Here is a 13,982-nt window from a genome sequence, read left to right as displayed (position 1 = left end):
CATTTGAGACTGCTCTTCCCAGTCCTTTCCATCATCTGTGGTACGTTAATCAAAAACTTGGAAAAGAAAAGTACTCCTTTATAGCGCTGATTTTACTTCTGCGTATTACATTTTATTGAAAAAGTCACATCAATTGTGAGAAAAAAATGTTTTTCTCAATACTGAGGTGCACTATAGAGAAAAATAAAATTAATTTTGCAATCACAAAATAAAAGACGAACATGCTATATGAGTCTGCTGAAAAACAAGAAAACATATTTGTAATGTATAAATATGATATGCATTACTGTCTGGCTAATAGTACTCTCTGAGGTTGATATTGGTATACATCTTAAACCCTGTGACCAATCAAGTTCTATCACAAGCTGCACCACTGCTTCCCTTACATCATTTTACCAGAATATAAACAAGCATTAATGACCAAGTTTGTAGTTGGTTATCTGGGACCATCCATTTTCTTCCACCTATTTCTGTTGAGGGTGGCAGGGGGTCTGCAGCCTATCTCAGCGGCTACGGGCGAGAGGCGGGGTTCACCCTGGACAGGTCGCCAGTCATCTGGGACTAACTCCGAACCTTATTTGTGGCTTCACATTTATTTTTAGAATTTATTGATGAGCAGTTTTCCTCGACTCCAATCTGTCTTCGCAGTCATATTGATGTCATATTCTGTTTTGATTCAGTTCTGCTCCTGCTGCATTTTCAGTTTTTCCTCTCAGGCTTCCACACTCTTTGTGCCTCCTACCAACTCATTTTCTCTACCATTTATCTTTCCTCAGTCCTGTTTTCCATTGTTAACGCAGTTTAAGGAAAGATGCTGGGGGGACTATTCTAACCAAGCCTGTGTATCTGTCTTGATGAGCTCAACAACTTTGATCCAATCATCAATGTTGGTGCCTAAATAAAAGACAGTGCCAAGTTTGAAGTCTGGGGTTTAAGGGTCTCGACATCCCTGAATTCAAATTGCCATCAATAAATGTTTGTCCATATGTCATACCATAACCCCACCGCCACAGCAAACTGATGGTTCACCAAATTCTGTACAGTCTGTCATCTGCCTGGTACAGTGTAAACCAGGACTCATCCATAAGGACAACTCTTCCACAAAGTGGTAGATACCAGCAACAGTGAGCATTTGACCACTGACATCAGTTACGATGATGAACTGCAGTGAGGCCAAGACCCCGGCAAAAACAAGGTCTCTCTGAGACACTTTGAGGGAAGTCTTTCATGTAGCATCAGCTGTCTGGGTGGTGTCAAACCATTTAGCAGGAGAAGAAACTGGGTGTTGCGATCCTGGACTGGTGTGGGAACACGTGACCTGCAGTTGTGTAGACTGTTGGATTTTCTGCCAAACTTCTGGAAACAATGTTGAAAATAACTGCTGCTGGTGCAATTCCCATGCCACTGACAAGATCAGATGGACATTGCAGTCAGTGCACCCATAACATCATTCCTCTCAACTTGTGACATCATCATCATCATCATCATCATCTTGTTGTGTTATAGCCTGGTCAATAAAGGGACACTGAAATGTGCAGGTTAAAGACTCATCTGTCAATTATCCTGCTGTTTAATCAGCATGCACATATGTCACACCTGCCAGGTGAAGTACTAAGTGCTCACTAACATGGATCTTTAACACATTTGACAAAAACGTGAGGAAGACAGAAACCTTCCTCCACATCTTTTCTGCCCGTCAGCAACTGAACATCACAAAACAAGTAGTTTAAATACGTATAAAAAGTAAGTTGCCTTTATTAGAAGCTGGAAAACCAAAACATCGTCAACATCATCGCTTCACACTTTTTCCACAACATGCAAAAGTTCTGCTTTTCCACGACTGACAAAGCCTGTCCACGTTGACTCCTGTCGGAATCACATCTTTGCTTACATTTATTTACATTGCCAGGACAAGTGAAGTGATTAAAAAACACAGCACAACAGAGGAAATGATGAACTGATGAAGAGGAGAAATTCATAGCCTTATGCCATGTGGCTCCTGTGGGATGATGACAGGAACATCATTCATGCCCTCAGACTCGCTGGATCTGATCTTCCTGAAAACACTCAGCAACTGACTACAATTTAGAGTCTGCTTGAAGACAAAAAAAACAAAACGCACGAATTTGCGTATGAGCAGTCGTACAGGATCATACAGGTTTCCAGGACTTTTTCACACCTTTGAGGAAAGGTTTCATGATCATACATTCTCTGAAATGTCTTTTTACACATGAAAAATAAGGTGAAAACTATGTCAAAAATGTACCAGCGCACATTTCACTACAATTACTGACAAGCTACGTGGTTTGATACAAATTAAATATGTATTCATGTCATCAGTCAATATTAACCAAAGTTGATCTTAACTGAACCACCTACACTTGAATATGCAGGTATTTTAGAGGCAAATTTCCAAATTCCAAAAAGCTGATTTCTTCCAAAATTGTCAGGCCTAATTCATTTTCAAAACTTGTACAGGCCTGTAAATTGCAATTTTAAAACTCAATGACTTTTCCAGGTTATTTATGACCATATGAACCCTAAAAAACAGCCGGGTCCAGTTGATCTTGTGTACATCCAGGGCTGGTTTCTATTGTGGGTTTGTGGCAAATCAGAAAGCATTATCTGATTTTCTCCCATAAATTTGTACATGCCCCCAAGACCACAATAGCAACCGTTTTTTTTTCATATTAGACATCAAACACAACTTTGCAAAAAGAAGACAGTCTCACAAGTGCTGCACCTGATCTAAGAATCACGAGTTTGGAGATCATTTATGGCTTTGGATGGTCTGCTGATGAAACAGAGTTGCTGCTTGTAGAAGAGACCAGGACCATGAGGACAGATGAGGCTCTAAGGCCTCCAGTGATGATACCTGAGCCACCGCTCAAGCTCGTCTGAGCCTCAGTGAAGTGGACAGTAACCGGAATGGGAGAGTGGTTCTACTCGCCAAGCACACCTTTACGAATGACCTTGAGTGGGCAACAGCAGGGATACTGACAAGCCATGAATGCTGATGGGGCGGGGACAAACAGAGCATATAAGAAAGGACTGGGTGGCTGGTCTGGTCCCCACAGGCCAATCATCACGCTGAACACACTGGATTGAAGGTCAACATTTTTCTTTAAAATCAAGATACATTTTATTTCGTTTCTTAAAAAACAAACATTACAAAAAAAATCTGAATAGAGAATTAGTACAATGAACCAACAGGAAAAAACATTTTTTGGACTCAACAGGGAAAAAAAAAAAAATCTGTTCTTGCATTTCTAAAAAAAAAAAAAAAAAAAAACTAAAAGAAATTAAGATTTAGTGGGTGCCCGGCACAAGGGGTTGAATGTCAGGAGAATGCGGCGGCCACGCAGGGATGCAGGGGTTGTGTACTTTCTTAATAACAATAGAAACCATTTCACAAAGGCAGCTAATGGGAGGCTGAGACAAAAACAAAAAACAAAAAAAAGCCAGGCCCTCGAACACAAGTACCCCGTGCAAGCACAAAAACTGAAACAAGGACATAAAAACACACATGCTGGCTTATCACGTGTGATTAGTGGCAGTCCGGCACGCAGCAAACCATCAGCAGCAACCCTACATAATTTGAACAAAGATCCATGATGTGACACGTTTCACAACTATTTACTTAATGTTCTCCTGCTCCAGCCACACAAGTGTTCAGGGCATGAATATCACGTCTGAAAGAAGCTGGCTGATTGTTAAATATAAAATGTATAAAACACAGCTCTCAACCGACTGAACAGTTTCAAAGAGTTTTAAAACAACTTCCTAGTGTTGCCCTGTTAAAACATGCTCCTTGTTTAAAAGCACAATGCAAAGAAAGGATAAAGAGACTCAGCTGACTGATCAACTGGGAAATACAGCGCTTTACTTCCTGATCCTGTGAGCCCCAGGAAGCCCATTGGTAGAAATCTGATCATGATCATCCAGAGGGAGGAAAGCGCAAACACAAGTGAACTAGTTTGTTCACGTAGGACGGATGGGCTTTGAAACTGCTGTCTCACTTCCAAATTGTCACCCAGCTGTCAAACTAAAAGTGTGAGCGATGAAGTCAGGAGGATGAGTGAAGCTGTACGATCACACATTCATTGGGACAGACAAGGGTCCGGGCTGAGGAACAACTGAGAGATGATGGGAGGGGAAGGCAAAAGAAAGAAAAGCACATCAAGTCCAAACCATTGAGCCAGGCCACCAAGGGGGCGTAAGGGGGGGAGGGAGAGAGAAAAACAAAAACAAAAAAAAACAACAACAACAAAACAAAAAAACAAAACTTGGGTACAGACATGGAGGATGGGCTTGATCAGGTACCATCTTCTAGTCTTCTCCAGAGGGCGCTTCCTCCTCTGAGCCCTCCTCCTCTTCATCGTCCTCCTCTTCCTCTCCTCCTACAGCCTCCTTTGTCGTCTTGGGGGCAGGGGAAGTCTCCTTCTTCTCAGTCTCCTCCTCTTCTTCCTCCAGAGGACTCTCAGGGTCCTCCTCTTCCTCCTCTTTGGGTGAGCTCTTCTCCAGGGCCTTGGCACTGGGGCGCCCTTTCCCCTTGCCTTTGATCGGGCTTGGAGTCACTGGGGAAGAGGGAACCGCACACATTACTGGTAAGCACAAGATAGTACAAACTTGTGGATCACTCTCTCATCCACAAGGGACCTGTACCATAAAGCAGAATTAGAGGGTTAGCCAGAAAACTTAAGGCTAAAATTGGGATTTTCTGTTCATCGAAGTTGGCTGACTTTTCGGTTTGTCACCATGGTAGCCATGGCTGCAGACTTAACCTGCTCCAGAGCAGAATGAGAAATAGCATACCGGGTCAGAACATCTATAAGCCTCGCCCACTGACCAACTATATCTCATGGACAATGTTGTCAGCATTGACCCATTCATAATTTGACATTCGTGCAGAGATCATAGGAGGGTTTCTTTGGCATTTGAAAGATAAACCTGATGGTCTTTCTCAATGAGTTTCTCTATGAACGATACAGAATTTTTTTTCAAGGGGGAGATATTGGAACATATGTACGTAACCAGTCAGATTGATCTGTGTTTGACTCTCACTGACTGTGTGTCACTCTACATGCATGCATTTCTTCTCAATTGGCAATTTCATGTATTAAAACCCAGCTGCAAGAATGACACAAATATTGTCATTATTTATATTAAATACATAATGACATCATTTACGCCATCCATTAAACAAATGTCAATTACTGGTGATTGCACTCACATCTACTTGCACCTCAATGAATAACAACGAGATTAAAAAAAGTTGAATTCATAAATTCACAGTCAGCTATGCGTTGCAGCTTTCCCTCCTGCTCCGGGTGCAGCAACCGTGCATTGTGGTTTTATACTCATTTGTTTACGGTTGTAGTTTGTTCCTCTTGAGGGTAGGAAAATGGTTGCTTGATTCAGTTAGTTGATAACCACAGCTGATCCCTAACTTTGATTGTGTGGCTTTGCCAAACCACACAAATTGAATATATCTTTGATATGCGGATCCTTCTGTGCAGTGTATGACCCTAGGGTGCCTGAAGTGATCATGTTCAAAGTCATTTCGTCTCATAAAATGTTTGTTTTTATGCACTACAGGAACAGGACCCTCTGCTGACGACTGCAGTTTAAAGCTCATGACTTCATCTGCAGGGCACAAATGCGTGCACACTGCTGTCCACCCCTAGCCCCGTGAACACTAAATAAGCACATGCTGAGGAATATTTTGGTAATGTTCTTCCATTAAAGTTTTTTTTATGTGCATCTTTAGTAAAATTTGACGGAAAATATGTAAGTAGTACTTACAGACACCAAACATTCTAATATCTGCATATGGAAGGTTTTTACACAGGGCTCCAAGGAGCATTCCTAACCCATATCAATCCTGAAGAGCTCAATGAGGGGCTGGTTCATGTTAAAGTCTGGTGATGTGTTTAGTCAACCAGTCAGTATGAAGGCAGCAAGTCCACCTCCCACCTTTCTCTCCACAGTTGCCCTGATTAATATGAAGTCCATGTCCAAGACACTCATTCATGCCAGGAGACAGAATGTTGTTATTGCACAAATATCATGTCAATCACATATCCGTGCAGTTGAAAATATTGAACTTAGACAAGAACATTGCGCACCATTGTGTCAACATTAGAACAGCTGATAAGCCTTTTGTTTCTCATCTTCCAGACAAATTGAGATATATTTGTATTTGTGTATTGATAAAGTCACAGTAAAATCCCAACAATGCCCTTGACAGTTATGCGGGCTTCACATTTGTGTAACTTTCACAGATATTAGTCAACATTTCTGTCAATTATGGGACATATGTTTGGTACCTACATGATGGTGAGACCCTGTGATTTGATTGCCAGTATTTATTCCATTGCACACAAGAGAAATGCAAATAAACACAAGTAACCCTGAAAATAATAGAAATGAAAATTCACTCTGATCCAAGCATAGGTTTTCACAACCTGCAGATAAAAGCTGAAAATAAACAGATTAAATACTTGCATATTTTAAAGACATCACTTGCCATTGTTCATGGGCCCTTTCATCGAAATACTGAGTATCCCAATTGACAACTGAGAAGATGATACACTTAGTCAGTACTATAAAATGATAGAAAATGCTTACAAGGTGACTGTCCCTAACCATTTGCAGCTCAAGCGGAGCCCCCAGAGCTTGTGGCAGCAGTTGCGTGTTAGCCATGTTGCATTGTGATATTGTGCAAAAACATGCTGGAGTCTGTTGAAATACAAATTTAACTCATTTAGGATATATCAGAGGCATGTTGCTTATTTGTAAAATACACCTCCTCTACTTTGGACATCCAGTTAGCATTGGACATTCACTTCTTCCTTGGCTGGTGGATTTCAAAAAGAAACTGCCAACATGGAAAAAAAAAAAAAAAACTGCCAACATTAAAAAAAACTGCCAACATTAAAAAAAACAGCCACCATTTTAAAATCAAACTTTTTTGTGCTCTGAAAAAAAAAAAAAAAACAGGTTTCCTTCTCACTAATAGTGTTAATGCCACATCAATTTTAAACAAAACACACACTTCAAATGCACAAAAACAAGATAAAGAGCTAACCCTCTATGTGTCCATCAATTCTGCCCAAACCTCCCTTTCCCTGGCCACATCAACCAGCCCTGGCAAGGTGATCCAAGGCATTACCAGGCTAGAATGTATATATAATCCACCTTGGTATGCCCTGCAGGACGTGCTTAAAATCTCTCCCAGGGAAATGTGTCCAGTAAACATCCTTACATAAATGCCCAAATCACCCAACCTAGCACCTTTTAACACCCAGGAGGAGCAGCTCTACTCAGCATCCCTCACATATGACTGAACTTCTCACTTTATCCCTAATGCCTCCGATAGACTGTGAGATTCTTATAATTCTATGAATTAAGTGCCGGCCACACAGTACCACGTGGATCTTAAAAACTTGGGTAAGACATCAATGCAGAGTTTACTATGACACCAGCTCCTGAATCCCAGGCTGTGATACAAGTGGATTCATGCATTCCCACTAGTTTGTTAGTAGACATAGGTCATAGCAGCAGTCACAGTGAGATGGCGAAACTAGATTTCTGACACTTTTAGACTTTTGTCCCAGGTTATCCTTGATCAGGAGACCATGAAAACACCACATCTCTGAACCTCTCTCAAGGTGAAATAAACAACCGTTTTAGAGCCACAGTCAGAGATATTGCCGAGTTTAGTCATCTTTTGGCTGAGACGGCCCAAAATTGCACACCCAGCTTAAAAGGAGACACCAGCCCCCTCTAGAGGAAACCCATTTAGGCTGCATGTATCTGAAGTTTCATTCATAGGTGAGAGTAAGAACAAAGACTGGTAAGTTTAAGAGCTGTAAGAATGTGCTCCAGCTCCACCAATTCTCTGGGCCACCGCACTACCACTCAAGAACAGGACCCTTAGATACTTGAACTCCTCAGCCTTAGTAAACTTATGAGCATTCTTATGTTTTAACATGGTGTCCATTTTTGACAATCCATGATTCCCACGAAATCCAATTGCAAGACATTGTTAAGGTTCAGATCAGGGAGGCTGTTACTCCCAATCACACCCCTGCAAGTCTCATCATTATCCACATGCATTTGCCACCAGTACAACTATGGAATACCCTACAGAGGACTCACAGGTGACTGCTCTTTGGTGCAAAGGCACAGACATTAGAGAGAGTCATTTCCCTACAGAAGTATTTGGTTTTTGTGGTGTTGGATGACTTAAGGATGGGTGAATTTTTCCAAATGCCAATTTGAAAATAATTTTAAAATTTGTGTTATTCAAAATCTGCCCATGAAGAAATGAATGGGAGGTTGTCATTATTATTTCATTTAATTTTAAAAATTGCTACAAAAAAACAACATGCAACTTTGACAGGAATATTTAATGCAGTTCAGATGAGTGGAATCTATGACTTAGTTTCACAATTTTCAATATTCAATAATGTAGAAAGTAGAGTTTTGACAGATGTATGCAGTTCAACAACGTGGCCACAATATGTGTATATGGCTGCTTTTGTTTGAGATAGAAAGATGGCAGGGTGCACAACCCCAAACACAGAATATTGATTTGTTGTGAGGTTGTGTTTTGTTTTTTTTGGGAGGGGGTGTGAAGGTTAATGTAAGGGCAACAGCCACTGATAGGACTTGAAACAGATGACTGAACTGAATTGACCATTTTTAATGGAGAGCAACATCCAAAAAACAACAACATTCTGAACAGGCTGCTTCCACATTAACAGCATTTTGTGACTTATTTAAAATGCATTTTTAGAAACAATATACAATTGTCATTTTTTAGGAGTTATGAAAGCCCCAATTCTGATCAATGAAGTACATTGTAGATGCCCATGACTCAATGACTGCAGTCCATGTAAAAATAGTCAAAGTTGGAATGTAGTTGAGGCAAGTCCTCAGATTTGTGACTTGATGTCATTAATCATATTCCCATCTATAATAAATGCACAATCAACTGATCAATCGATTCTCACGGAAAATACTATCACAATGCCTTGAAGATCGCATGACTCTGTGCACTGATGACAACTCCCTTTCCTTGTGAAGTGTCCAGTGTAATGGGTAACATCGGTATCACTCAGCTACTAAGCAACTAATATCACAGCAGTGATTTGAACTTCGGTAAGAACTCAGGGTCTGTGGTTTAACCCTGCATATCTTACCTGTGGCCTTTAGTCTGGGTTTGGGGGATTTCTTCTCCTTCTTGTCTGGCCGTCCCCGTCGAATGACCTTCTTGCTTCTTTTCTTGGAGTGACCATAGTCACTGTCATCATCATCTTCCACCATGAAGTCCTCGTCACTGCCGGACTCGTCAGCTGCACATAGATTTTGGGCTACATTAAAATCTTTTCAACACAGATGTCCTCCTGCCCTGCCGTCTGACATTTGCACAAGGTGGAACAGATCTACTGAAACCTATCAAGGTATCATAGGTCTAAATATGAATTCTGAATTAAAGCTGCAAACACTATTGTGCGAACCCTTGCATCTTCATGCATGCTAGAGTGTGTGGCACTTTTTGTCTTCACAGTAGAAAAACAGAGTTGTGAATCTTCATATTTGGATTCTGAACTTTGTAGGTATCATTCTTCCAAGAAGAGTAAGAGGACACACAATGTTAACTTTGTTGCTCAAGTGAGAACAAAATAATGCTATTTTGGCATTCAAGTACTACTGTATTTGTGACATATCACTTGCTTACATTCTTACGTGGGTGGATTTGAGGTAGATCTAGTAAACCCACAAACATATAAACTGCCTGCAGGTGGCATTACATCTGTGATTCCACATTTGTCCACACATGCAGTTCAACCATGAAGCCTTTTCCACTTTTCCAGGCATCTCAGCCACATCAAAATGAGAGTTCATTAATCAGTCCATCAATTAGTGACTGAGATAACCAGTTTAGTTGTTGAACCATTGAGGTAAAAGGTTGCAAAATAGGTTAAATGTTTTAACAGCAAAGATGTGTTTCTTAATTCCCCATTCCGAAAATACTCTCAACAGCAACAAAAATACATTTACCATGTTTTTCAGGATCTAAATGATAAATGTCAATAAATCCAACAACTGTTAAACTGATCAACATTAAACCTGGCATGGTTAGTGATAGGGCCTCAAGGAAGTACAGTGGTGGGTTTGAAGGTAAGCTCAGAGTTCTGACTTCATTGCTTGGGTTGAGATGATAATCAGGATTCTGATCAACAGTCAGGCGAAAGACCAAGAAGACAGTCAAGAAAAAGACATCATTAAACAACCCATGACCGCCCCCAAGAAAGGGCACTTTACAAGTATAGGAATCAAACCCTCAAAGTTTGGTGTCTGTAAGATTCATAACTCTGTTCTTGTTGCCTGACAAGTTGTCAAGCCTGGACTCTTAGCAAACATGTAAAATTTGGGATTATGTTATATCACATAAAAAAATCCATCTCACCCACACTGTGATGTTAACTCAAACACAAAAGAGCATCATAATGTTCAACAAAATGTCTAAAATTCAAGGGGTATCCTGTCAACGCCCTGGGAGAAGTAAAAAGTGTGACATACATCATCTCCTTTGTCAGTAGGAATCTGAGCAAGCTGGCATGATAAAACAGATTGGTGGCACACAACTGAAATGATGCTAGCCAGCCTTGAACCATGTGTAGAGGGCTTTGCCATGTATTGTCCAAGGTATATTGTCAAGAATCTTCACCATGAGATTTGTTTGGTATTGTCAATGTCATATATTTGAAGTATTTTAAAAAAATTACGACCATGAGGAGGTCTCAGGCCGACCCAGGACCCGCTGGAGGGATTATATCTGTCAGCTAGCCTTGGAATGCCTCTGGATCCCCCCAGAAGAGCTGGTGGTAGTAGCTGGGGAAAGGGCACTCTGGTTTTCCTTGCTGAGGCTGCTGGCCCCACGACCCAGATAAGCAGAGGATGATAGACGTGAAAAATTTACTCTTTTAAATAGAAGAAGTGTATTTTATAGTTCTCCTTGTATATCCTAGAGTGAGTTAGATCAGGAATTCAGCGTGTTGAGCTATTTGCATTGTAAACAGCATTTTGTTTTATAAAATACATTCCTTCTACAACTTATAAACCAATTTAATTGGTGTTATTAAGTATTAGATGTTGGTATGGATTTAAATTCATGTTTAAGTTTGCACAGGAATGGAGACTGTATGCTGATGTGACAAAAAGACAGTTTAAAATAGTACAAACTTCATGTAGTCATTTGTAGTTTTATTTTTGAGATTTATATTAACCATCTCAGTGGGCACTTGAGCATATTTTGTCACTGGCTTAACAATGTGCAGAATAACTACAAACAGTACAAGATCATTACAGTGTCACCATGAGGTCAATGCGTATGGGGGAAATTTACAACCCACCAGCCAACTTTGGCATTTTGTACTCTTCAAATACGAACAAACATTTTTGATGGGCTCAAAGGCTAATCATCCATTTAAAGTGATATTTCATCAACTAGTATAATGCATTCCTCTATTACCGCAGTATGCTCAGTAATCCACAAAGGGTTTCATGATTGTTGTGTTTTTTTCCGATGATCTGCTGGCTAGGAAATTGAAGTGGGAAAGATAAAAACACTCTAAGCCAGAAAATAAAGCACTAGATCATGGTAAAAGGGATCAAGCCGTCTGGGATGTGTATAATATTGAAGAGACAAGCTCTGAAGAAAGTCCATGCTAGCCTGTTAAATAAATCACCATTTGCACTGTAACTATTTTTCTTTACGCCAACATACTTTCAACTACTATGATACTTTCACGTCTTCAGCTTGTGTTTTTTTCACATTGTTTTAGTACTGTCTATCTTTAGGGCCTGAGCCAGTCCCTGGCGAAGACCCTATTATGGTTCGAAGGCACACTCGCCACTTCAAAAGTTAATTTGACCCCCTAAACATGCTCGAAAACTCACCAAATTTGGTACGCACATCGGGTGCGGCGAAAAGTTCGATGATTAAAAAAATAGAGGCGCTCTACCCAATAGCGCCACCTACATACACAAAAAACCACACCACAGCCTGTAGGAATGTCCTACAGACATGGGACCAACACCATTGAACTCATCTCATCAAGACGGATAAATCATACACTCACCCCCCTGACGTAACTGTAACAGGATGTCCACAATTTGGACACGAATGTCTAATTTTGGACAATTTTGCGCCCCGAACAAAATCTATCTCCTCCTAAACCGTAAATGCCAGGGCTTCCAAACTTTCACACATTACTCTCCCAACTGTGCTGATTAAAAGTTGTACAAGATTAATGTACTACGCGCTCGGTTTGGATTTTATGAGTCGTTAAAGTGGGGGAGACACATTTCACCTTACAATGGAAGTCTATGGGGAGAGCGTGTCCTCTCAGGGTACATACTGTCAAACAAATGCTTCTCACATCTACACCATACATCCCACAGCTTTTAAAAACACACCACTGTATTCCTGACAAAAATCCCTACAAAAATATGGTATTTTGTGTGACTTTTGACCAACGTATGCCGACTTATTCAGCTTTTACACACTACATTTCTCTTAATCCTCCACTCTCTCCACTCTAGCACAGATCAGAGAAAGTGCAGCGGGGGAGGGGTTCTTAATGGGCCAGCTGGCAGCTCTCCCTCTCAGCTCTGCTCTCAGCTCTTAAAGGGCCAGCTCTCAGCTCTGCAGTCACTGTGCAGCGCACTAAGGCTCGTATCTCCTAAACTACAAGGCCTAGGGATTTGCCGATTACACCGTTGGATTCGGGCCGGTGTCGGGGCTCAGGCCCTAACAACGCTGCTTGCAGCTTTAATTTAATATATGTTTGGTACTGTTGAAGTCATGTCAGCCCATTCAACTTTGGGCTGTATGTTGCTCTTTTGCTGCAAATCAATTGCTCTTTTGCTGCAAATCAACTGCCCTAAACTGCTAGTGAAAATCCATGATCCAGTCCATGAAAAGCAAAGTACACATTTGGATAAGTCCCTCTTTAACTCGAATTTAGAAAAGATACCACATAAAAGGTATTGATACATTTTAAATTGTAGTTTTACCAGCAACAGATTTAAATTTTGACCTCTTATTTGCAAAGCTTTGACTGATTGATAGCTCACAGATACATGATGCTCACATGAGTCAAAATGTTGGTGCAAAAAATCTTGCCCTTTCAGTAAAGAACAGCTACATGTCTTGATGAGCAGTCTTCTTTCTTGGTGGTTCTCATTGAGAATAATGGCCTACAGCTCCTGAGTGACATACACACATTTGGATATCATTCCCAGGGTTGGGAAGTATTCCCCAGATATAAATGCTGAACTACAGACCTTGCTCAAGGGACTCTCCATAATCCTGTCACCCTACCCCCGTATATAAGGTTGTAAACAAACAGTCAATAAAGGAAAAGTGTAAACACACACACACACACACACACACACACACACACACACACACACACACACACACACACACACACACACACACACAGTGTTGCACTGGCATCCAAGTCAGAGCAAGTATGGGGATCCTATTTACCAATAACAGCCCCTGGTAGTCTGTCAATGGGTCTGTCCTCACTCTTGTTGCAAATGAGTGGAACATGACTGGTTGATGCTTACATATAGCTGTGCAAAAGTCAGAAAATAAACATTGTTTCGCAAAAAAAAAAAAAAAAGCTTTTTCACTGCATAATAGTCACTCTTTTCAAAAGAACTCATGTTACCAAAGTTTGGAAAAAATGTGCAGATATGCACAGTAATCACACAAAAAAATTGATCAGGTGTGCAAAGGCCTAAGACTTGGAATCAAATCATCATCAGCTGTCAAGGATTAATCCATTATTTCTGGCAGGTGCAGGGAATCACACCTGGCCTACTGAGCATCAAAAAATGTGCCAAAGAGACCCACCAAAACAAAAAAAAACAACAAAAACAATAAAGAGAGAGAG

The 13,982-nt window shown here is 40.7% G+C and overlaps 1 protein-coding gene across 2 annotated transcripts in view; it reads right to left on the bottom strand.

The window, feature by feature from the left end:
• Nucleotides 1–3,266: 3,266 nt before the first annotated feature.
• Nucleotides 3,267–13,982, bottom strand: part of nucks1a (nuclear casein kinase and cyclin-dependent kinase substrate 1a) — a 33,701-nt gene continuing 22,985 nt past the window's right edge. The window contains exons 7-8 of one of the 2 annotated variants that reach the window (XM_086198395.1): nt 9,210–9,362; nt 3,267–4,577 (exon numbers count right to left, since the gene is read on the bottom strand). In XM_086198395.1, coding sequence (XP_086054521.1) covers nt 4,330–4,577; nt 9,210–9,362 — 401 coding nt within the window. In that variant the 3' untranslated portion in view covers nt 3,267–4,329. The remainder of the gene's footprint in view (nt 4,578–9,209; nt 9,363–13,982) is intronic. The other variant, XM_086198396.1, reaches the window with a different exon arrangement.

Source organism: Aulostomus chinensis, chromosome 3 (genome assembly GCF_037954235.1).
Source record: "Aulostomus chinensis isolate RoL2024-O1b breed Wild chromosome 3, RoL_Achi_v1.0, whole genome shotgun sequence".
NCBI lineage: Eukaryota > Metazoa > Chordata > Actinopteri > Syngnathiformes > Aulostomidae > Aulostomus > Aulostomus chinensis.
The sequence above is the reverse complement of the archived record's forward strand: the minus strand, read 5'-3'. Positions and strand labels throughout refer to the sequence as shown.